General features: G+C 50.1%; 1 protein-coding gene across 4 annotated transcripts; it reads left to right on the top strand.

Moving 5' to 3' along the window:
- Window positions 1-75: 75 nt before the first annotated feature.
- LOC122380037 (stomatin-like protein 2, mitochondrial) lies at window positions 76-16,193 on the top strand. Of its 4 annotated transcripts, none has more exons than XM_043362780.1 (7): window positions 76-786; window positions 10,674-10,811; window positions 12,366-12,513; window positions 12,977-13,097; window positions 13,576-13,703; window positions 14,049-14,204; window positions 14,630-16,193. In XM_043362780.1, exons 1-7 carry the CDS (start codon window positions 274-276, stop codon window positions 15,016-15,018), a joined length of 1,593 nt encoding a protein of 530 aa, XP_043218715.1. In that variant the 5' UTR covers window positions 76-273; the 3' UTR covers window positions 15,019-16,193. The 4 variants fall into 4 exon arrangements, with proteins under 4 accessions (XP_043218715.1, XP_043218714.1, XP_043218717.1 ...); XM_043362779.1 differs by lacking the exon at window positions 12,366-12,513 and adding an exon at window positions 11,108-11,255 and having other exon boundaries at window positions 154-786; XM_043362782.1 differs by lacking the exon at window positions 76-786 and adding an exon at window positions 8,577-8,657.
- The last annotated feature ends 9,538 nt before the right edge of the window (window positions 16,194-25,731 follow it).

Below are 25,731 nucleotides of genomic sequence, written 5' to 3'. Positions count from 1 at the left end.
GTGACCTTGGTCGACCTCGCCTGTGTATCCCCTCTCCCCCCCCCCTACCTGACTCAGTGCCCCCCCCCCCCCCTCAGTGTCCGCGCCGTCACACTTGGGCAGGTGTGTTCGCACCTGTGTCCCGCCCGCCCGACCGCCTACCAGCGCCGCAGAGAGCAGTGAGCACCTCAGCGGCGCCCCGCGCTCCCTTCTTGCCCGAGGCGGTGACCTGTTCACCCTCGGATAGACGGCAGCCGCACACAGGTGTGAGTCCCCGCTCACAGCGGCTCGCTCATGAGCTTCGGACGCGGTGGGATCAAGAGTGTCCCGGAGACGGACCTGTACCCGAGTCTGCTCCCGGTCGGGTCTCGCTCTGACTCGGACCGCCCCTGGTACGGCGAGCTGGCGCAATACACGACTCCGGCTCCGGCCCGTCCGTGGTATCCGGAGCCACCTCCGCTGGACACCCTCCCCTCCAGAGCAGCCATGGCCGATCCGGAACCAATCTACATGAGTCCGTCCGAGGTGGCGCAGGGTCACAAGCACGCAGCGCGAGGCGACGACGCGGATTCTGTCATCTCCGACGCGTCACTCTCGACGCTGGCGGAGGAGCCGGGTCAGACGAGCCTCTCCGACGCGCGGTACAACCAGCTGAAGAGGACGCACCAGTTGAGGGAGAAGTTGAGGGAGTGGGAGCCGTCCGCCGACGGGGCAGGACAGGACAGCCAGCTGATGGTGTCGGCGGAGAGCGGAGTGTTCATTGAGGAGCTGCACGAGTTTGACGGGCCGAACAGGCCAGCTGACCAGGTGAGATATCGCGGGGGACTCGCTTCCAGAGGGTGGCTTTATCGGGTCTAGCTGTTCCAGTTTAGGTACACTAATTTACTTTTTATGTTATTTGATATCCGTCACAATTCACATTATGCCGCCCCCATACGCTGTTTTTTCGCAATTGCTCGGAGCATTCTGGAGATAGCTGAAATCTAGCACACCTGACCCTGTATTCATCTTGTGACACCAACCGCATTTTCAGGTCAGGTCGGGTCACTGACCTAAGACGTCCATAGGTAGGTGAATCTCTGCAAATCGACTGCAAATGTGAAAATCGACAATCACGTCAGTCTTAGCATTCGAACTGTGCAATCTTTTAGTCACCTTTTTGGAAGGTCCTTTTGAAGTTGGTGAGGGGTCTCATACATCGGCGTGGGCCCGAAAGTCTTTTGGTGGCTCTCAGAGCTCATTGTTCCCCATCGTTCCCGAAGAGCCCTCAAAAGCTGAAGAAGAGGCCCCAGGAGCCGATGTTTGACCAGAAGAGCCGATCTGCGGGAATGCATGGAGGGTATGATGGTGATGGTATGAGTTTTAGGACGCCTTGGCGACAAAGGCCATTTGGCGTCCATAACTTCGTGTCTAATATCATGACTTGTAAAAATAGTCGACAGTAAGAAAACCAGTAGAAATAATGCTGAAGAGAAAACTAAAAGATTCGATCAAGCCACTGGAAAAGGGCTGAGGGTCAAGTAAGCCACTTCGGTGATGTTACTCTCCAGAGGGTGAACAGAAGGAATGGAGGGTAGGGTTTATTTATATAATCTTATTAGATAATTTGAAGCAAGTAGAATCATTTTCTTTCGAAAGAGGTGGTCTTTTAATTTCATCAATCTCAGTAGGGAAAAATGGTCGGATAGCTCGAAAGTTGAACGCTGACCTGAGTCCCCCATTCTAAGAACAAAGTCGAAATAAACTTTAAATAACTGCATCATGTCACCTTTATCAATTGCTGTCAGTCTCAGAGCCATTGTCTCATCCGTGTATTTGTTTCATTTATTCACTCATTTATTTATTTATTTATTTATTATTTTGACTTTTTGAGTTAGGCCCTTTCGGTCTGACCAGACCATTTTAGAGCCGGAAGGGTGATAGAAATTAGCCCTCGCTGGCCGAGGGGGGGGGGGGGGTCGGGTGCCCCTTCCCCCCATAGGTTTTTTTTCGCGATAGCTCCGAACACGCTGGCGATAGAGAGCTGAAACTTGGCATACCTGACCTTTGATTCAAGCCGGATCTTTTGCCAACAACCGCATTTTCGGGTCAGGTCAGGTCACTGACCTATGACGTCTTAACCCTCGCCCATGTAGGGGGGGGTTGGTGCAACCCCCCCCCCCCCTAAGGCTTTTCGGAAATAGTGCAAAAACGGCGGCGCGCAGCGCCGCCAATTTTGGGTACCTTATGGGGCAAACCTTGCGCATCTTTTGATAAAAAAAATTTGACCGGGTCATCTCAGGTCACGGAGTTATGACGTCACAAAGGGAACAGCCTCCGGCCGGATTTTCACAAACTGAGTGCCAACGCCCGAGGTTTCCTGCCGGTGGTACGGACATCGGTTGATGGATCGTGATGAAACTTCCCATGCATGTTGGGGCAAGTATTGGCTATCATATGGTATAAGAAACTTGACCGAGTCAGGTCAGGTCACGGAGCTATGACGTCACAAGAGGAACAGCGTCCGGTACTATTTTTGAAAAGCGCCCGAACCACTATTTTGCTAATTCTTGTCACCTCAATGGGAATATGCAGCAATATTAGCTTCTATAGGGAGCAAATGGACCTCCCAAATCCAAAAATACAATCAGATTTCAAAAATTTAAATTTTGATTTTTCGAATTTCTGCCGCCGACTGTGACCTTGCCGACTTCCGGCGCTCCCAACGCGCCATTTTTAGAGCTAGGGAAACGAAATACATACCAAACGATAGAGAATTGATCAAGGAATACGATAGTGAAGGTTTCAAGTCGATATCTCCCACCGTTTTGCCGCAATCGCCGCGGAAAGTTGAAAAAGTCTATTTTTTCCGAAAATTTGACCTTTGACCGGTCAAAAGTAGGTCAAATGTTGACCTAGGACCAAAAAATATACCACCAATCGCGAGATCTCGGCGAGAGCAATCCGTTGGTCTTTTCCGCTAAGCTCTACGACGCTCCGTTTTCAAACGCCAAGGGGGGGTCGCACCAACCCCCCCCCCCCCTGCATGGGCGAAGGTGGCAGATCGCCGTTTACGGGCGAGGGTTAAGTGAACCTCTGTACGGTCTTCAGATGTCGCAACTTCGCAACGCCCTCACTGCCAGAGGAGCTTTTACAGGGAAATGAAACTTGCAGGACCTAGCATCCATTAGGATTCTCACAACTTGTATATCTCGGACTTTTCCTAAAGGTCATATGAGGTCAGGTCGTTTTCGTGACCTCTCCATTAGGTATATGTAAGTCAATGGGGAAAAATGAAAACTGCTATTCTGGCGCCGGGAACGATCTCCAACTATCTCAAGCACACAGAATCGTGCTTTCATGCACTCCTTGCAAGGTTTGATGCGTCAGTTTTGCAATGTTGACCTTGCGTGACGTCATTTATGACGTCATTAGGGTCATATTAGTTTTTCGTCAATAACTCCCGATTAAATTGAGCTAGCGAGTTGGGAAAGCCACCCATGGACTCAGGAAGACCTGCCGAATCGAATGATATGCAACATGCTCTCCTTCGACCAATTTCGTGACCTGGGGGCGCTGACCTGACCGTGACCCGAGGTCAACACCCTAAGTTGCCCTCATCCAAACAAAAAGCATATATGGTATGCCGTATGGTGTTCGCCTGAGCGAGGCGAACACCATACTGCCAAAATCGCGGCTCTTTGGCCGTTTTTTTTTTGCGAAGTTATTCACCAAAAATGGAACCGCACCTTGGCACACTTGACCTGACCTCAGAGGTCACCGGTTGACCTAGGACCTTGAACTCGGGTATCAATTTCTGCGTTTCGTAACGGCGTACACGCTCGTTTTTTTTTTCTGCGACGCGCTAGCTCCACCAGGGGCGAAACGGCGACGAGGGTCGTACCCGCCGCCCCCACTCCCCTCGGCCGGCGCGTATGTAGAAAACCAATAGCCCTCGCCGGACCTATTGGTTTTCTACATACGCGCCGGCCGAGGGGGGGGGGGCGGGTACGACCCCCCCTCGCCGTTTCGCCCTTGGTGGAGCTAGCGCGTCGCGGAAAAAACGAGCGTGTGCGCCGTTACGAGACGCAGAGATTGGTACCCGATTTTAAGGTCCTAGGTCAACCGGTGACCTCTGAGGTCAGGTCAAGTGCCCCAAGGTACGGTTCAGTTTTTGGTGAATAACTTCGCAAAAACGGCCGCAGAGCGCCGATTTTGGCAGCATCGTGTTCGTCTCGCTCAGGCGCGTCGAATGATATACTTTTTGTCCGGGTCAAGTCAACTTGGGGTGTTGACCCCAGGTCAAGGTCAGGTCAGCACCCCCAGGTCACGAAGTTGGTCGAAAGAGGTCATGTCGCATATCATTCGATTCGGCAGGTCTTCCTGAGTCCATTGGTGGCTTTCCCGACTCGCTAGCTCAATTTGATCAAGAGTTATTGACGAAAAACTAATATGACCTTGATGACGTCATAAATGACGTCACGTAAGGTCAACATTGCAAAAGTGACGCATCTAACCTTGCAAGGAGTGCATCAAATCACGATTCTGTGTGCTTGAGATAGTTGGAGATCGTTCCCGGCGCCAAAATAGCAGTTTTCATTTTTCCCCATTGACTTATAATGGTGAGGTCACGAAAATGACCTGACCTCATATGACCTTTAGGAAAAATCCGAGATGTACAAGGTGTGGGACTCATAATGGATACTAGATCCTGCAAGTTTCATTTCCCTGTGACATCTCCTCTGGCAGTGAGGGCGTTGCGAAGTTGCGACATCTGAAGACCGTGCAAAGGTTCACTTATGACGTCATAGGTCAGTGACCTGACCTGACCCAAAAATGCGGTTGGTGTCAAAAGATCCGGCTTGGATCAAAGGTCAGGTATGCCAAGTTTCAGCTCTCAATCGCCAGCGTGTTCGGAGCTATCGCGAAAAAACCCTATGGGGGGGCGGCACCCGCCCCCCCCCCTCGGCCGGCGAGGGATAGGTGATAGGTCCGGCGAGGGTTAGGGGGCTGGGGGAGACATTGGTCTTGGTACTGGGGAGTCACCCTAGCTAGTGAATCACCGAGGCTGAGCCCGTCCCGAAGGACAGGCCGATCAGCCCCATAAGTACTCACCGCACCCGGCTACGGGGTATGTTCGCTTGGGAGCAGCGGGGCCGCTCCAGAAGAGCAGCCCGTATGAGATAAAGGTGCCTGTCCAGCCCGGCCCGAGGTTTGCGGTGTGGAGGAGAAGGAGTTGTCCTAAGAATGGAAACGAAGGACGGGGTTCATCCGTGTAGCTCGGGCGGCTCTTATTCACCCGTACAGTACTGGCCGGCGGCCGCCGTACTGACGTCTTTCCCGACCTCCCTGTACACAGACCTCGCCGCTGTACAACTACAGACCTTTGTACAGCTGCCTGCTGTATAGGCCCGCCGCTGCCCCTTACCAACTGTGTATGGCCTCCTTCCACAGCTGTTCTGTGCCCTTGGTATAATGCCGCATAATGGCGGCGTCCGCACCTGTAACTCAGACCCCGGACCCGGACCAACCCGACAACGACAAATGTGACGCGCTCCGCTACAGGCGCGGCGATTCTGACACGTGTGAGTGGGTGTTGGGTGGCGATAGGAACGCGGTGGTGACGATCGTGCAGCGGCAGTGATGTGACTGGGATAATAGTGATGTGGTAGTGATGTCACTGATGTGACATGACGTAAGGTGTCTGACAAGACCAGTCAAAACATGGACAAGAAGAAAGACTGTGATTCAGACTCCGAAGATCAACCAAACTCTCGAGCAAAAACCAAACGCAGCAAAAAGTGGCTGAAGAAATTCTCGATCCGAAAGTCGGTGCGGGAGAGCTCCCCGGAACCAGACAAACGGTCACGCTCACAACCCAGCTCGATACGACGCAGCAAGCTCGGGGCTTTCAGGTCAACATCAAAGAAGACAGCAGGAGCCGAACATGACAGATCCAAAAGGGAATACGTTTTGGATTCGTCGGGTGGGCCTTGTAACACCGACTCTTCGTCGCGAGAGCCCAACCTTCAAGACACGAGCCGAGGCGTCAATGCTGAGCCGTCCGTTCCTATGTTTGAACCCCCGCCTCCCCGACAGGCCTCCCCGTCCCTCCTCCCGTCCTCCCCGCCTCCCCGGCAGCGACTGACCGCCTCCCGGGCACTGCTGGCCCGTCTACGCCGCTCCCTGCGAGTTCGACCACGCTCCCGACCCGTCAGTCGACTGGCCCGCTCTGTCTCCGAGAAACAGCTGGCCTCTCTGGCGAGCATCGAGTCTTTTTACACGGCTGTGGTGCCACCCGAGACACCCTCACTTCCGCCACCACCAGTGAATGCACCGCCACCGCTACCTCCACTAGACCAGAGGCTGACGGAGACGGAAAGAAATGAGCAACGGCGTCGGTCTAAGTCGCCTGGGGTTCTTACTGCCTATGGAGACCATGTGTATTCCTCAGCGGAGGTCGGGGTGGATAATCTGGATACCGAGTCGTCTGAAGACATATGGACGTTGCTGGAGCAGTTGGTGTCCTCATTAGAGCAGCGATTAGAGGGAGCAGTGTATGAACATGCCACACTACCTGCTCACCGCCCGGCAGATGCTGAACGATCCCCACCAAAGTCAGTGGATCGAGACGTTCATCATCGATCAACGTCGTGTCATACGAACGAGAACAAACAGCCCTCACCAGCCTCGCGCTCGCCATATTCTGATCCACTGTGGGCTTACAAAGCAGCACGACCTCACAGCTTCCCTGCCTCAACCCTCCCCCACCAATTGGATGAGAGCCCCTACCTGGACATGACCGGAGTTCGGCCGATGACGTCACACTCATCTAACGTCACCGACGCACGAGTGACGTCACAAACAGCTGACGTCTCCGATGATCGGCTGGAGTCGCTGAATCGACGGCTGGAAAGTGTGGCGTTACAGCAGAGTTTCCAGGAGTCAGGTTTGAGGTTTGACCGGCCACACAAATCGGAAGGAACTGGAAGGGTTAGTTACTTGGTTCGTGACGGTTACTCCGATAACCGCAAGGCTGGTGGCGGTGATTCTTCAGTAGCTGATGAAACTAGTGATCACCCACGACCTACGGCCAGGCTTGCCACGGATAGGGGTCGGGTGATACGGACCCGACCTCTGGATGACAGCCTCAGCGCGTCTGAGGCTAGCATCAGCGGCGGGCCCGACCCGGACCTCCCCTGGCCTGCCTCAAACTGTCGGCATCTCCAACCTGGAGCGACTGCTAACCCCTACGATCTCTCCAACTCTTACTCGTACAGCCTGTATGACGGCTCGGCAAACTCCCGAAGGCCCAGGAGTGTAACGTTTGGAGATACGGAGACACGGCACAGCAGCGGGGCAGTAGTGCCGGCCAGCGAGGTGGAGCTTGTCCAGCTCCGACGACTACTGCACGAGATCCGCTCGGGGAAGATCACACTTCTAGTAAGTCGGGGGAGTGGCGGTAGAAAGCGAATGGTGTGATTCATTTTGTAGAGGCAAGGCCGCTGATGGGTAGTATAACTATTTTGCTATTATCTATACCTTCCTAAGGGAAGATAACAAACGATTTGGTAGGGGGACAGAGCACCTACCTACTTAGGTACCTACGGGTCATGGCCATGGGAATGCTCCGGTGTTCTCAAATGCTTTATTTTGTTATAAGCGCCAAATCAAAATGTTGCGCACTTCCGAGTCTCGAGTCCTCTCCTCCCCATAAGAAGGCACCGGCCGTCGGCCTCAGGCAGGCCGGCCTGGCAAGGCACTGGATAATGCTGTTCCGCAGCGCAGTCCTGCCCGGCGGTACAGTCTACCAGTACAGGCAGCTGATGCGCCGTGTCGGGCCAGTGGTGTTCTCGGGATTAGCCTGTGATTTACATAATTTAAATATCTAAATAAAAATATTATCAGGAGTATGAAAAATAACCTCTTGCTCATATCTGAAGGAATTAAAAAATTAAAGACCAATATATATTCGGGCGTGGCCCTTCCTCAGTGGTACAGTAGACCGGTTTACATAGGGTTTGTTGCAAGCTTATATCTCCGTCCGTGATGTTGCAAAAGATGCCAATGGTGCTTAACAATTTACAAAATGATCCCCTCTAAATATTTGAAGACCACTGCATCGAAATTATTGCCAAATTAACGAGCTAGAGCCTCGTCAAAAATGCTATGTAAACCGGGTTAGTGTTACAATGGAACAAGAGAGACGTATGTGACGTATTTGGTGTGTCACATACGTCTCTCTTGTTCCATTGTAACACTGTACCACTGAGGAAGGGCCACGCCCGAATATATATTGGTCTTTAATTTTTTAATTCCTTCAGATATGAGCAAGAGGTTATTTTTCATACTCCTGATAATCTTATCAACAATGCTCAACTCAACGTTTCAATACCTGAAATCTAAATAAAAATGTTTATCAAAATAAGATTTCATTTTTGAAGTGTACATAGGGTATTTTGTTTCTGATTTTACAAGTTAGTTTAGATTCTTTTATCATCATAACGAAAACATAATTTAGCGGTGTCGTCCCTGACCTTGGGAATTTCATCAGCTGTTTCGCCAGAACCTATGCTGCCAGATATTGCGCACCTGTGACGCTCGGCGCAAGTGTTGCATTCGGCGGCGGGGCGACAGCGCGTGTTGTGTGAGCCGGCGGCGTGATCTTGGAGCTTTTGGGCAAGGCTATAGAACTCCAGGTAAGGACACCAGCCGTTTGACCTTGAACGCCGCCGGCCGGCCGATGACGTCATTGGAGGCAAGCCGGCTCGGCGGACACACAAGGCGAATGCATAACGGAGGGGCGTTGGAACGTTGCGGGAGCCGGGGAGATATTTTAATGTGGTTGTATACCACCATTGTTATGTTTATTGATCTACAGACTGCATTCTTTTAAACCTCGATGCACTCTAGGCCTGGATGGTTCGTACATTCGTGGAACGATCACCCCGTCCGAAGTCCGTGGTCGAAGCTGTCATAGTATTAAAGACACTAAGACGGGTGCAATAACGGCGATCCGATCCCGTCTCTGGCTAATCTAGAGGGGTCGTAAGGACCCAGGCCGAATCTGACCGTCTATTTTTAGGGAAACGGGGTGGGTGAATTGACAACCGATGGCTTAAGAGATAATGAGAAGAGATCCCGTCGTCGATTGTTGTTTGACAGACAACACATGTTTTACTGGACGTATGACCATCAGAGGTAATGCCTGAACGCAGGCAAGCATAATTGTTCTGTCATAGGTACTGTTTAGGAATATAAAATGGTAATGGAGATTATTGAGGATATGATCTCTACATTACAGGAATTCGCTAATTACTACGACCCATAGGGGCACCGCCGGAGCTGTTGTTTTGCCATCGGTCCCAGGCAACTCCAGGGAGCTGCAGTACCCGGCGGCCAAAGCGGCCCACCTCGTCGACTCGCAGGTCCTGTGGGATTCCGTGATGCTTTAGTGCTTCACCCACAGAAGCACGGGCATAGCAGTAGGATGTGGGGCTAGGTGTCTGTCCACCTCTTCATTGAAAGAACAACGTATACAGCGCCTGGTCCCGCCGAAGCTCGGTATCGACCGTGACTTATTCACAACTGGCGGATCCAGGAAGCGGTCTTGGACACTGCGGGGGCTTACCCCAAAAAAGGTTTCTCGGAATTAATTTAAAAAAAAACTCTGATTTCGATTCCTTGCGCACTGCTGTGCAGTGTGATTAACCAACATTTCCTCAGAAAAGTTGTGAAGTTTTCTTTGATTCTCGAAAAGCGATTTCGGGCGCTGCCAATGTGGGGGAAGACATTTGCCCCAAATGCCTTCCCCTGGATCCGCCAGTGGGTTGCCCCACTCCGAGCTTGACTAAAACCATTTTCAAACCCCACCAGAAACCGATGGTAAGGTGAATTTAAATCCAATAACTCATCTCTGTCTGCCCGCCTAAATATGTATACAACACATGGTACGGCACCCGGCCCTGTCTGAGCTATGAGCCGATCGCGATATTTTCGGCTTTCCCCAACCCAAGCTCGATTAGGAACGTTCTCCTTCCCCACCCGATTGCTGATGTCAATTCAAATTCAATACCTCATCTCTGTCGGCCCGACCATAACCCATTCATTGCACACCGTTCAGCGCCCCGCCCCGCCAGAAGTATCCTAGCGCGCTGAGCAGTTGCCTCCAGCCGCGTCATCGCGAGGCCCCGCGCGGCCCATAAATTAATACATTGCGCGAATAGCCGTGTCGCCCCCCTGCTTTTGGGAAGGGAAAGTGTTAGAACTTGAATTGTTTTTGTATATTAAGTAAAATAGTTAGTAAAATTTAAAGCCTTCTTATCGATAGACAAGTCGCCGTTCCAGACACAAAGATCATAATGCTGGCATTACGACGTGTTGGAGTGCGTGCTGTTCAGGTATGATTTTTTTTGTTATATAATACCAATACGTACATCAAAGATAAGGAAATATTATCTGAATTCGAAGGGATACAATTGTTAAACATTTCACCCATAGGTGCTCAGACCTCTGGAATTCCTTGAACTTATGGTGACCCAAGAAGTGAGACATTTCAGCTCTCCACCTTTGACGCAAGGGCCTAGAATAACAACACTGGTCTGTGGCCAACCCCTCTTGGCTTCAAAGCTCTATTCCGTAGGTATTTACAGATTTCAAAGTTATCACCTTCCAGTGTATTCAGCATTCACTTAACTCACCCAATCATTCTGCAGCGTGGCAGCTCGCTGCTGAAGCCTGGTGAGATGTCTGTAGCCCTGGACTCACCCGCTGGCAGGGCTCGTGTAAGCCAGGTCCGACTGCGCCACTCCACGCCAATGAACACAGTCATCATGTTTGTTCCCCAGCAGGAGGTGAGTGTGTGTGATTGGGAGACAGAATGCAAATAACCATCTGCTTTGACAAATACCTTTGTTAAGATCAAAAATTTTAAGTGACTATTAATTAAAAGGAAATTTAAAACAAAAGCATGAATTAACAAGAGCCTCTTCACCTTGAATGTGGGTGTTGAGCTACTACTTGCTATTATCAGGTAGCTGTGAAACTTGCTTGATAGAAGCACCAGTTTTTTCTAGTTAACTTCCATTATGTGACAGCCTGGCTGCCGGCTTGTATGGTCAGTTATCTCATGACCTGCCCTGGGCGGCAGGCATGGATTGTGGAACGAATGGGCAAGTTCAGCCGGGTTCTGGAGCCGGGGATGGCCGTTCTCGCCCCGCTGGTCGACCGCGTTCGATACGTTCATAACCTGCGAGAGATGCCCATTGAGCTGGCTAACATACCGGCAGTAACCCAAGGTAGCCGACCGGGGCAGTAACCCAAGGTAGCTGGCTGGGGCAGGTGCACGGCAAAAGCTCGGTGTTGGAGTGTTGGGCTGGCGAGTGGCGGCTGCAGTGAGGCTCGGTGTTGAGTGTTTGTGTCGACTGCAGTGCGATGAGAGCTCATAATGAGGTGTTGAGCTAGCTTGGCTAGTGTAGACGAGTTTGCCCGCCGTTTAATGGGAGTTTGTTGGCACTCGGCTGTGTGACGTGACGACTGGACGCAGCGAGTGGCGTTCAAGTTTTTTTTTTCTATTGGCAAATAGCGTCATTGTAAATCAATTGCTGCAGGTACCTTCACCTAAATAAGGAAGGTTGTTGCTTGCGTGACGGAGGTACCCTCTGTTTCGCGTCAATTAGTCAATGGGCTACTGCGGTTTTAATTTATGGTCACACGTATCTGTGTTTTGTCATGTGCAGTTATTCGGCATCGTTCTGCCACGTTGGCTTTTTGACATCGTCCAGGTGGCGGGCTCTGAGCTCTGAAGTCCCAGGATCTGAAATTTGGTTACCTACGGCGCTTTTGGGCTGCGGCAGATATCTGCTGGTTTTAACTTCGTTGCGTTTTTACTGTATTCATCTTATTTCTGTGATTATCTTTATTACGTTTGTTTATCCACATCAATCATTTCATCATTACGTTCCCTCTCCATGAGATGGCAACACTGAATAATGAATATGGCATCACAGTCACACATAAAATATTATCATTCGATCGAAATGTTGCATTCTATTTATCCTATTTGACGGACGCATTACACCGTAATAACACGATCATCGAAACGGGGCAAATGAGATAGTGTCAGTGGCCAGTCGGATGGTCTTGGGGGTCAGTCAGTTTTGTTTCGCTGTTTCATCTCGTCTCCATTCGCCATTCTGTTTTACTTCATTACGATTCATTTTCACACCGCTGTTTTCAAACATGGTCGGACTGAGTTTTTTATCGTTTTATTATGTTTGCCGTTGCTGTTATGTTTATCCGGTACGTTTCTGAGCTGCACGCGGGGTCCAGACTGGTAAACGGCGGCTCCGGTCCCATCTATGCGTGTTTGCACTATCTAACGGCCGGGCCGCTGGCCGCCGCGACAGGCATGGGTGGTGGAGCGGATGGGCAAGTACTCGCACGTCATGGAGCCCGGCCTGAACCTGCTGCTGCCCGTGGTGGACCGCGTCAAGTACGTGCAGAACATGAAGGAGCAGGCCATCGACATCCCGCAACAGTCGGCGATCACCTCAGGTGAGATGGCCCGTCGCGGCTGAAGTGAGGTGAGCTACGGCAGGACTCCTGGATGACCTATCACAGCAGGTGAGACAGGACTGTCCTAGACCCAATAGCTGGTTATAATGGGTAATGAATGCGAAACAGGTTGAACTAGCCGTTTTTCAAGAGTATTTGAATGCGGCGAGAGACGAAACATCTTTCTCTTACAATATAGCCCTGGCCGGTTAATCACTACTGATCACCACTGGGCCAAATTATCAGCCGTTGTCATCCTAGACGTTATTTAAGGTGGCATGAGGATGAGTTCATTGATTTCTACATTTTGAACCGCGATTTCTACTCCATTTTGCGCCCGCTCATATTTCACGTGATGATGAAAGATTGTCGGACCGTGGTCTTTGGACGCCCTTCTTTCGTTATTTGTGTCAATCTAAAAACTGAGCGGTTCTCTCCTCTAACCTGCCTCCCGTGTTATCAGACAACGTCACTCTGGCCATCGACGGCGTGCTCTTTCTGCGCGTGGTGGACCCGTACAAGGCCTCGTACGGTGTGGAGGACCCTGAGTTTGCCATCACTCAGCTGGCCCAGACCACCATGAGGTGAGAGTCCGGCTCAGCCGCGCGCTGATGGGTCCACCGGCGGCCTATCCACAGGAGAACAGCCATAATGATCGCGGAGTCTTTATTGCGCGATAGGGGACGGGTGAAGGGGGTGGTGCCGCTGGTAGCTAGTTGTATGGGTTGCTGGGTTTAGCATATCGGAGCATATTGATATAGATCGCTGTGCTTGGCACGATTAAGTGTTAACATGAACTCTTTATGGCTGCGAGTGCAATCTCTTTTGCAAACTGCCACGTATTTCGTCGTTTTGCTGTTGCTTGTATTTCGTGCATACAATCTAACAGATTCTAACACGCATGATCGCAGAGTCAATGCCCCTCAATGGAAGAATCCTGCGAGTTGAGAGTTACCCAGAGCTGGCTCACTGACCATTAGCTATGCTGAGCCTGGTTTCCATTGGTCTATGCGCCATATTTGAACCGTATTCTCGCCTGACACCGACTGTCTGTTTCGCCAGGTCCGAACTGGGTAAGATCCAGCTGGACAACGTGTTCAGGGAGCGTGAGAGTCTCAACATCGCCATCGTGGAGTCCATCAACAAGGCTAGCGAGTGCTGGGGCATCACCTGCCTCCGATACGAAATTCGTGAGTAGTTGCCAGGGTTCTTTTAATATATGGTTCTTAATAATATGGTATCTTTTACAGTGTAGCTGATGGTAGGCGTTTTTATCCTTTACATTAATCTACCTATCGGTTATTTTCTGGTAGCGATAACTATATTATTCGCGAAAATGTATAAGAATTGATTAATGGCCGGCCTTTTCGTTTTAGGGAATGAAAAATTGTTCGCGCTGTCATCACATACGATCGTCATAGTGCATGCTCACGGATTTCCTGTACAGTTTGGAGAATTCCGAATATTCAAGTGTATGCATCACTGAGAGTGCGTTATGTCGTCACCGACCTAAATCTCGCCTTTTCCTCCGTCAGGTGACATCAAGCTGCCCCAGAATGTGCAGGAGGCTATGCAGATGCAGGCGCAGGCTGAGCGTAAGAAGCGAGCCGCCATCCTCGAGTCGGAGGGAGTGCGCACTGCAGAGATCAACGTGGCAGAGGGACAGAAACAGAGCGTCATCCTGGCATCGGGTGAGTCTGTCGCTCTGTCCCGCCCCATCCTCTCCTCCAGAGGCCGCCAGAGTCGGGGGATCCATGGATCCAGAGGCCGAAATCTGAGAACCCTTGAGTGTTACCAGATTGCAATGAGCGCTTCTGGTGACGGAGCTGCCCTCAGCTGCTTGTCTGCAGTAGCTGAAATGTAAATGTCAAACGAACTGTATATGGTTTGGGTCATGTGCTGTCTATAGCCTCAATCTCAGTGGTGCTGAGTGTATGCATTGATCGAAGTGAGCGTGGCGCGTGTTACTAGGCCAGTCTTTCGTTCAGGATTCACGGGGTTTATTTGCGTCTCGGGAGATTGCTAATTGTCGGTTAGATGAAAGCTTTCCAAGCTTAAAGATTCCAGATTCTTTTGCTAGTTCAATCACATTGACTCCACCGTTTCACGTCCACAGAGGCCGCTCGTATGGAGCTGGTCAACAAGGCAGAGGGAGAGGCTGAGGCTCTGCTCTCTGTGGCTCGCGCCCGCGCTCAGTCGCTGGCCGTCATCTCAGAGGCACTCTCCCTGCCCAACGGACAGAATGCCGCCTCCCTGGCCATCGCCGAGCAGTACGTGCGGGCCTTCCAGAGCCTGGCCAAGGAGAATAACACTATGCTTCTGCCGGCCGACACCGGTAACATGGCCAGCATGGTGTCCCAGGCCATGGCAATCTACGGCAACGTCACCGCGCAGAAACAGAAGCCGGCGATAGGTGGCAGCACTGACGGACCGGCAGGTGGCAGCACTAGTGGTGCACCGGCCGGTAGTGTAACTGGATCAGACGTTACATCGGGAATGAGCTAGGTTGTAGTAGATTACTGAAAGACAGTGGGAATGAAGATGTCTTCCGGACTCGGAGGTCATTTGGTAATGTCTGGTGGACAGTGTACCAGCCTGATCGATCATCCCCGTCCGTGATGACTCCTAACGTTGACTACTAGGGATGCCGATTGCCTACATACGACGGTTTCCGCTCTAGCGTAACAGAACTGCCACCAAACTGGCCCACATTGTCAGATGGTGACAACAAGGTCTATTCGTGATCAATCCGCCATGTTTCCTCGGTATTGAGATGCTGGTGGGAGTGCTAGCCGCGCCCCGATGCCGGACGCATTTCATAGCATGCCATTGGACCAACAGCATTTTGTCTTGTGCGCCGAGATAGAACAATCTGCGTGGAAACGGCCGTCGAGACTGATTCAGTCCCTCCGTGTGTAAGGTCGATCTGGTAGTGGGCTTACCTGTGACCTGAATAGCGGGGTGGGTGAGACTGTCATCTCGGGAGGATGATAAAAATGGCCTGATGTCGCCCTGTGACTATACCCGAGAGGTACGTACGGTCGTGAGCTGCTCGGGCCGGGACCCTGTACTCACTGGTGTCTCCCAGTCCGTCCAGGCCACAGTACCGAGATAACTGACGTTATCCGTCTAACCCATCGCGCCGCCGGCCGGCCGTCTAGTCGCTGAGTGTGAGTGTCCGCATCTCGTGGAGTGGAGTGGGGTCGTTCAGGTGCTGGGTTCGATACTGGAGTTTGTCGTGGGGTCGTCAATAGCGCCTTGGCCGCTTTGTGCGGCAAATGTAGTCGTGTGTAGTGTTTGGTGCCGTTTATATGGGACAGAAGTGATGCGGTAATATTGGACATCCCGGCGCATATGAAAACGTTATGTTTTGGATTCGTCGTTACAGCGTGGTCTTTGCAATTCGGTCCGTAAGACAAGTGATTCCTGGTCCTCCGCAAAGACGTGGTCTGGTCACTGGTCCACAGTTATTCCTGGTCTTCAGTAAGTGGTCCGTGGCACAGGCGTGGTCTTTCATCCGAGGGCCGTCGTTATGTCATCACATGTTGCACTCGGTCCAACGTGTTGACAGGTAGCCATGCTCGCTCGCGGCTTGCTGTGGGCCTTGTGGATACTGTTACCCTACTGAGAATTATCGGCTCCGGAGTTCGGTCGTCAAATACATGCGTGATCTTTCAGGGCATATGCCTTTGGGTGAAGTGATAGAGGCGGCTCATCCACAACTAATAGTGAATAGAAGTTCTTACGTAGAAAGGAGACCCATGAATTTTAGCGGATTGGTATGAACGGCGAAAATATTCCTGTCTGTACGTAGCTTTGCAATTACCATGGTTTTGTAATTTGACGAAGCATCATTGTGGTTGCTGATCCACAAAGGCAAACTTGTTGGCTGACAAATGATTCTTCTGCAAATGTTATGTGACAGCTGTTTTGAAAACTGGCCGCCTCGTCGGCCAGCAGAGCTACTGCGACAGCATGCGGTAAAGCCATGCAGTTGTGCTTTCAATCCAGATCATAGATGGCGTTAGCTGTCTAACGCCTGAATATATGCTGTCCCGCATAGCATTAGCACCGGCTCCGTGCTTGCGCCCGTTCTTCGACAGCTTTATTTGCTGTTTTGGAAAATTGTGAAATTTTTGGTTTAAAAAAATTGATAATACGTTTAAAAAGTGTTTTCTTAATTGGCTGTTTTCCGCTAGTGTAGGTACCAATCATTATTCCGTTTTTTATAGCATACTTTCATCACGTGATTTGCATTTCTTGACTTTTCTGGTTTCACCTTCAACCTATATCTCCCCCCTGGTCATGCCCGACTCTTCTAAATATGTATATAGAGCATCAATTACAGTATTTTTTGTCATACTTATTGTAATTAATACCTATACCTACAGGCATTTACCTATGCGCATGCTGATGCATGGTTTGCGTTACCTACTTCGTTATCAAATTTACATTCGTTTGTGATGCTTTTTATTACACAAAGCCTACCTAATGCGTGATATAGCTCATATTTTTTAATAGAGTCCGTCGACATCGACCACCCATCATCAGCCCCACTGGCGTCATCAGCCTCCGGTGACTCGTCACTTCTGGTGCAGTCGCCAAGGCGAGCGGGGGATTTACCGTCGAGATGCATTGTGCAGGGCCTTGCATTGTGCGATCCGAAGCGCCGGTCAAGGATTCACGGGCTTCTTAGCTTGATTCTTTGAGGCATGTATGTGCACCACGCTCCAATAAAAGACGGATATGAACTGCGACTTTCCATAGAGATAACGTGGTTCAATGTCCTGTAAGGCCGTATAGCCAGCGCTCAGCAATCATGACAGCTCCCACAGAAGGCTGTTATTTGTGGACGGGATGGAAGGTGGAACAAATGCGGCGGACGGCCGTGACATGATAGGTATCGATGTGAGCAGCTAACAAGACTGGCAGGATCACAGTCACAGGTGACAGGGCAAATGTCTATTCGACTAGTGGCTTTGGGGTGTGGGCAGGGTCTATTGTTGACTTGTCGCATGTCACTGTACAGGAGGTATAGTTGGCGACACCGAGCCTTCACTACCGCTCTGGGCCAACTCATCGCACGAACATAAGATTCCGGAACGTTAGATGATATCAATGGCGTAGACAAACTACGGCTACATTCGTCGCGCTGATAATCTCGTTGTCATAGCAGCCATGACGACAATGCGACTCTCATCAATGGAACTTTATACCAATGCGAATAACGACCTGCCGCTTCATTGTCTTCATTGGCTGACAAACTAATGGCCATAGATATCGTTTAATTGTATGAACCCAGGCGAGCTGGTAATTAGGCTACATAAAAAGTCATTTTATAGATATCGATCGGATTTGAATTAACCCGCGCACCGGCGGTTATCCGCCCCCCCCCCCTGAGGTTTTTCGTGGATAGCGGGAAAACCGACTATTCTCTGATCAATTGTACACATGGTGTGCAGGTTTGAACCTCTTAACTTTTAAGGTCAGGTCACCAGGTCACTTTGAATGACCCAACCTCAAGTCACGTTTTTGCGACTTTGTCACCGTGCCAGAGCTACAGTGGATATCGGAGGCCTTTGAAAGTCGCATGATGTTATAAGTCATTAGTAGCTACAAGTTGTATATCTCGGAATTTTGATATCGATGACCTAAGGTCAGGTCATGATTTTCGCCTCGCCGTCGACCCCATTTACCATGAATTATGCTTTGTCGTTCGGCTGTGACATCGACTCGGTGAAATGACCCAAACGTTCACCCCGACAGTTCAGCTTTGACCGCACTGTTAGCTCGTATGGGTTCACTCAATACAATCACGTCAAAAATGCAATGCGTTGTCGGGTGATCGGAAATGAGCATTGACCATTTCTTGGTTCTATTTTGAGCACTCGATCGGTATGGCTGCAACGGGTCAAGCTTCGAGAGCGAGTTACTGTAATTGAGCGTGGTAACCACTCATAGGCGGCGGAACGGGGAGGGCACCGGGGCACCGTGCCCCCCCCTTGATTTTGGCATTGTAATTTGTAACATTAGCCCTATGGGCGTTGCATGGAAAGAATGGGACCATAAGTCGGCAGTGCCCCCCCCCCCCCCCCCTTAATTGAAGGTGTTCTGCTGCTACTGGTAACCAGCTATAATTAACCAGCTATAATATAACCTGCTTATAATTATGCCTCTAGGGTAGGTATGTTTGCATTTCATGCAATGAAACTCATGTATCCATTTAGACTCGGAAAGACCGCCTCAATGCTGCCACATTCGACACTACTCCTTTCTGCTGTATTTTCAAGCTGCATTTCATTGCTTGTCTATATAAACTGTGACATGTAATCCTTTTGTGTCTCGTTATCCAGACCAGCATAATTCAAAGAAAGGCTACTTACGCATTGATCCACATTGCGTGTTGTATAGACGTGAGTTCACTGCGCCCTCACTTATTAGTTTGTTAAAACTTCCCGTGAGCAACCATTCTCTCGATGCAATAGATTACATAACTTATTTGATGTTTTCCGTGCTACCTCCGACTGTGTAGGAAAGGTAATATAGATCACCTTTTAGCAACTTGAGCAATCGTTTCTGACACGAGACAAGCATAATGCCACATCGAAGTTGTCCAATAGAATCGTATCCAAGGCCTATCGACACAATTATTGACGCCAAATGTCCCTCATTGCACGAAATAACTGTATAGGAACTTTACTTAGCATGCTTCCACAGGCGTTACTTTCTGGAAATTTTGGGAGGGCTCTATACGGTTAATTTCAGAAGAAGCAAAGCCCTTCGTACCCAACAATGTTATATAAGGCTAACGTTAAAATGCGAAAACAATCCTATATAAAACAACACCCATGGCCATGTTGGGAACGCTTCCATACTTTCAAAATATATGCTATTTTTCTCAAAAGGTATTCAGCGTTTTTATGAAGTTATACCAATGCTTTTATGATTTTTGTTTTGATGTCATGATTTCTGAAGGGTTTTTGGCACTTTTGGAAATGAATGCTAGGCTTTAGTTCCATAGGCCTATATATGCTCAATGTCGTTTTTCGCTTAACCAAAGGCTCTCCTTTGAAAGTTAAAGCATGCACCACGGATATCTAATTGACTTTTCTCGGCGCGTGTATATGCCAAAATGCAGCAGAATATGGAAGATAGGTACATTGACGGGTGCAGAGTGCAGTGCAGCTGCTCAGAGACAGGTATCTCGTTACCTCAACCATAGACCACTATATATCTGGACTGTGCACGGATTTTGCCGACTGCTATTAGGGCCCTGCTGGGAAATTCGACGTAGCACGCGGAAATCGGAATTGTGTATTGACGCTCTAGTAAGCCCATTTAAATGAAAGTAACTTCTTAAATGTGATGTATATTTTAATAAATGTATAATTTATAACATGATTTTTAACACGATAAATAAATAAAAGCACTTATAGACAGGTATATCACACTGTATTAAGTTCAAAGCATCAATAGACAGGAACAATCCGTGATCGGTCGTTTTTGACAAGAGACAGTCTGATGACATATTGGACACACTGCAGATTAATTTGCCTGTCTAAATCAGACACGCACCCGGCTCAATGCTTTGAAAGCCCACACGATCTGCGCCACGGAATTACGAAGATTCCTATGGGTAAATAACAAAGCTGCCGGTGCTGCGTTTTTAGCGAGACCGTCCGAGGTGACCTGCTGGGCCACAACTGTTCCCTGCTTCCACTGAGGTCGATTTCATGCTCAGCATAGGGACAGACGGGTTCTGTCATCTGTCCCTCTCGAGAGAAGGGGACTTTTGAACACCGTTGTCAGAAATGGGCAGAAAATGCCCTTCTTTTTTCGATGATTGCGCTAATATGATATATTTTTTGCTCAATGTAAGATATAACTCAGATTACAAATTGACTAGTGGTGATGTTTCCCAAAGCACATCATCATATGGCGAATAAGTTGGCTGTGACGACCTTCGAAAGTTAGGGCCCTAATGGCAGGGCCCTAATTTCCGTGCACAGTCCAGATATATAGTGGTCTATGCCTCAACCCATCTTTGGTGAAACACATCACAGGAACATCAAGTCACCTCATCGTCTGGCTTACACTGGATATAAGCTGTTCTGTAAGCGTCTTTATCGTCAACTTCCAACGAAAGCGTCAGTGCTATTCCCTTCTGATCCACCGTCGAATACGACGGCGTGCCCTACCACACATACTTCTGAACGCCCTCCTGAAGTCTGCACTGAACAGCACGAGTACCACTGGACTGAGCACAGCACCCAGACTGCTGCTGATCAGTACGATCAGCAACATCACAATCCGCATCTCCGCCGTGATGACACATACGGAGCGACTGTTGACCAGACCCACGCCCAGTGTGTACGGGAATATCACCAGGAAGAGAATCACTATGAACGCAGTCATGGAGAGAGTGGCCACGAGGTCCACTCTCGTGGCCGGACGCGGCTGAAGCGACGGCAGAGGCGCTGGCCTGGTCAGAGCTGAGGTGGTCGACCCGCCGCTCCCGTGGACCAGGCTACTCGGCTGGAGGGCTACCCCGGTCGGCACAGCAGCTCGGGTGTTTAAAGCATGTGGCGCTGGTTCAAGATCCAACCTGCCACTCGCACTAACCTCCACAGGCTGAGGCTCGACGACAGTCGGCCTCCCAGCAGAGGTCTGCGGCTCGTCGCGAGAAGTCGACGCCTCGAGCGGCGTGGTTGACGATGAAGGCTGGTGAGCGATTGCGGATCCCGAGGGTTGAGGTGACGAAACTATAATCGATGGCAAGTTTCTATTTTGGGAGCGATCTGAGCCATCCAATCCACCTGAACGTTTTCCCATATGGATAGAGGAGCGTAAGATGTCGATCATAGGACCTAGTGATAGAGAAGGCCTTGCGTTGGATGAGGACGGCTCTCCGTTATGTTGATGATCTCTACAGAAGCTTAGACATCCATCGTGTCCAGACGAGCCCCATGCCTTCCTCCTCCTTCGATGGCCCTCTGCGGGCTGCTGGATGTTCCCCGGAGTCACAGCCGCCAGGGCTCTCCTACGGGCATTCTCAGCCGCTTTGACTCGTCTTCTGGAACGTGCTGTTGTCACCAGAATCATCGTGTAGCAGAATCCCAGAATGAAGAGCCCTCCTCCGTACTCGACCAATGCAATCAGACCGGTCACCAGGTCAATCGAGCTCTCGAACTTGGCGATGATGAGGAATCCGTCAGGGTTCCTGGCCACAACCGGACTACAGGAAGTGACTTCGTGACTGCGTCGGATCAACCACTTGACCACGGCCGGCGTCACGGCGATGGTGACGAAGAGCATGACGTTGAAGGTGTTGGCAGGGTAGCTGTGGTTCCGCACCACCATCAGGTAGCGTAGCAGTGTGATGGTGACGATGACCGTGAAGTTGACGCCCCTGGTGATGATGAAGATGGAAGCCCTGACGGCGCACATCACTGGCTCCAGATGTTTCATCTGTTGGAGGACAACAATCGGCAGTCCCGTCCACACCAGATTACTAACGCCGAGAACGACGACCAGTGCGTTGATAATTGTATGCAGTTTGCGGTTCAGAATCACCGTGACAACCACGGCCAGGTTCAGCAGCACAGAGACGGGCAGGATGAGCCCGGTCAGCAGGACAGTGACCGCGTGCAGCTGCCCGGCCCGCCTGTCCGCCTCTCCAGCCGAGCAGACCGGCTCGGTGCCCGGCCCGGTCCAGTGGCACCGCAGCTCCGGCAGCTCGTGCAGACAGCTGGAGGTGCTGTTGAACGTCTCAGCAGTGGTAGCCATCCGTCCGTCAGGAGGTTCTGTGTACCTCTGAGCCGGCGTTCGGCGCGGGCAGGCCGACGAGCATCACCCTGAGACTGCGCGGCGCGCACTGATACACAGCGCGAGCCACCGGCGTGATCAATGCAACACCCAATAACACAGAGCCCACCGCTGCGCCCAGGTAATTGAGCGCAAAAACAGACATAATAAGGAGTCAGAGTCGAGGATCACTGGACCGTCCGCCGCTACATCGATTATCCTTTCCTATTACATTCATTTACAGGCATTAGGTTTTCTTCGAAAGGTGAACGATGATGGCTCATATTTGCATGTTCTGGGCGGTCTGTGATTGGCATGTAATTGCAGCCACCATGAGACCTGGGACATTACCAACTTAAACCGTCTCTCAACATGTCTACCGACATACCTACGGTTCAAGATAAATGCGTCGATTACCAGTGGCAATCTGTTCGCTCACATACGTGGGTGCGTATTATTTAGGCCAGGGTTCATAATGTCCAGGGCACAATGTGTCCAGTGCTCGAAATGGCCAGTGCCTTGAATTGGCCCGTGTTCACATTGTCCAGGGATTACATGGTCCAAATGTGGCCAACTGGCTGCAGATAGGGTAAATTCAAAGAGGCCAGGGTTCATAATGTCCAGGGCACGATGTGTCCAGTGTTCAAAATGGCCAGTGCCTTGAATGGGCCAGAGTTCATAGTGTCCAGGGATTACATAGTCAACCCAACCCAACCTAACCTAACCTAACCTAACCTAACCTAACCTAACCTAACCTAACCTAACCTAAGGTAATGATGTTTGCCTACCGGGGATAAGGAAATAGTTTCTCGCATGAATAGATTGCAAGCAATAGTAAATCAAATATTTTTAGGTTAAGTGGTTATGCATCAGGCTTCAGGCCTTCGGCCTGAAGCCAGATACATAACCACTTAACCTAAAAATATTTGATTTACTATCGCCTGTAATCTCTCCTAAGGCATTGCCTTCGGCACTGCACTGCTTCGCATTGAGCTGGTTCCGTGTTTTTTACATAATGACGTCACTATCAGTGACTATGTAATCCCTGGACATTATGCACTCTGGCCCATTCAAGGCACTGGCCATTTTGAACACTGGACATATCGTGCCCTGGACATTATGAACCCTGGCCATTTCGAACACTGGACACATCGTGTCCTGGACATTATGAACCCTGGTCATTTCGAACACTGGACACATCGTGCCCTGGACATTATGAGCCCTGGCCTCTTTGAATATACCCTATCTGCAGCCAGTTGGCCGCATTTGGACCATGCAATCCCTGGACATTATGAACTCTGGCCCATTCAAGGCACTGGCCATTTCGACACTGGGCATATCGTACCCTGGACATTATGAACCCTGGCCAGAATGAATGCTCCCCCACATACGTCCGCCACGGCATAGAGATAGGTAAACTTTTTTATTGGCGACGTGGCAATATAATAATTTGCTAAACGGGGTACTAAAATGTTGTACAAACACAAGTATGTATCATTACCTACACAATATCGGTACGTCATCTCATGCCTTCTTATTGCTGTGTCGTAAATAAAAGCACGGACGACATTTTCGAACCGACAAATGGTAAACGGTGCTCAAAAAGCCGTAAAATAGTTTATTTAGTGCCAATAATTAACATTTAGCTCTACTCTAGGCATCGATATAGTTCCCACTTGCTAGGGACAACGTCATCATGGGTTACCGAATGCCAAATAGTTTATGGCTAATTTATAGATTAGACAATGGACTCCTAACTCGTGAGGTCGAATTACAACATCGCTACAAAATCATTCAGGAAGACCTTTAAATCCCTGTTCGGTTTAGCTCTACCGTGAGGATAAAAGTCTCTACCCTCTTTGCATGGCCGTATGCCTAACCCTCGCCGGACCTATCGCTTTCTAGGGAGTGGAGGGCCGGGATACGGTACGACTTTCTTTGCTTTTTCACCTTTAACCCTATTAGTGGCAGGCTCCTGGCATCCCCTATTAGTGGCGGGGGGGGGCTGTTTACGACCCCCCCTTGATATCTCGAGATCTAACGGGCCGATTTTCAAAATTCAAACGGCATTCGATTTCGCTCAACGTGATCTACATTTCTAAAAGATAAAAATTAAAAAATGTCAATGGGGGGGGGTAGAGGGGGGTAAAAACGGGCAAATTGCAGATACATTTTAGGCTGTTTATCACGGCCAGGTTTCTGAACCAATCTTAACGCAACTTTTGCCGATCGATAGAGAATGAACCAGGAATTCACATGGATCCTAAAAATATGCATTTTCAAAAATCATAGGCGGATACAGATCATTGAGATTGGGGTACACAAAAAGTATAGTAATTAAGGTTTTTGTTGGTACTGTTTCTAAAAAGGGTGGCAATGGCCTTGTTATGTTACAATTTTCTTATGAGAAAACGACTACAATTGTATTGGTCATGCATAGGCGGTGTCAGGGCACCTATGTTGGGAGGTAAAACATAACCCCCCTTTTTGGACGCCTGGATCCGCCTATTATAGCAAAAACGTGTCAAAAGAGGATGCACAATAACTTTGTATATGTTATCACATGATACCTTTCATTCAATGTTCGTAACACTGGTGTATACAGTTATAATACATCAGCATCGTGATCTTCGCCCCAAATGACTCGCTTCACGAATATGACCCCCCAATTCCCAGTGCTCTGGAGCCGCCTCTGGTAAAGGTATGAACTTGAAATTTTCAGGGAATGTGCTCAATTTAGTTTTAGGAAAAGTCAGAAAATTTCAGCATCGTAGCTTCAGCGGTTTCGGAGATATTCCCGAAAAACCTGAGGGGTGGATAAAAACAACCCCCCCCCCCTGCCACTAATAGGGTTAACTGAAATAGAGATGCTATTGCTGAGCATATTTATTAGTATGTATATAAGAAATATTTTTACCCTGGCGGTGACTCGGCGAGGCGTCAAGGGAGGAGGCGGTATCCGACCGTGGGGGGTGGTGAGTCTCTCTCTCCCCCTCGGAAGGTGCCGCCAAGTCCCGTACAGTCAGCTCGGCCGTCCCAGGCCTTGTAGCGGCGCCGTTGCGGAGCGTCGGCGGCCGAGCTGGCGGAGACCAACAGACTCGCATGGATACCTTGACCAACCCCTCCTCCCCCTCTCTCACCAATCCCTCGGCTTCGGCCGATTCTCGCCCGCCGGCCTCGGCCGACGGGCGAACGTCGCACGTTCCAAGACCGAAAAATCCCAGAATCCTCATCTTCCGGAGCGCAGACAGGGAGCTGAGCTCCTTGTCGCCCTTCCAGCGAAAGGACGGTTGTGACCGGTTTGGCAGCATCGTCCGCTGCGACCGCATGCGGGACGGAGCACTTGAGGTGGAGTTCCGGAAGAGCGAAGAGGCGACGAATGCCTTAACTGCCACTCGATTCGTGTACTCGGAA

The sequence above is a fragment of the Amphibalanus amphitrite genome, unplaced genomic scaffold (genome assembly GCF_019059575.1).
Source record: "Amphibalanus amphitrite isolate SeventyFive unplaced genomic scaffold, NRLGWU_Aamphi_draft 000090F_arrow, whole genome shotgun sequence".
Lineage (NCBI taxonomy): Eukaryota > Metazoa > Arthropoda > Thecostraca > Balanomorpha > Balanidae > Amphibalanus > Amphibalanus amphitrite.
Note: the sequence above shows the minus strand (reverse complement) of the source record. Positions and strands in the feature narration are given on the sequence as shown.

Coding starts and splice junctions, on each gene's coding strand:
- LOC122380037 (XM_043362780.1), top strand. CDS start 274: ATGAGCTTCGGACGCGGTGGGATCAAGAGTGTCCCGGAGACGGACCTG. Junction 12,514..12,976: donor ACAGTCGGCGATCACCTCAG/GTGAGATGGCCC, acceptor CCGTGTTATCAG/ACAACGTCACTCTGGCCATC. Junction 14,205..14,629: donor GAGCGTCATCCTGGCATCGG/GTGAGTCTGTCG, acceptor TCACGTCCACAG/AGGCCGCTCGTATGGAGCTG.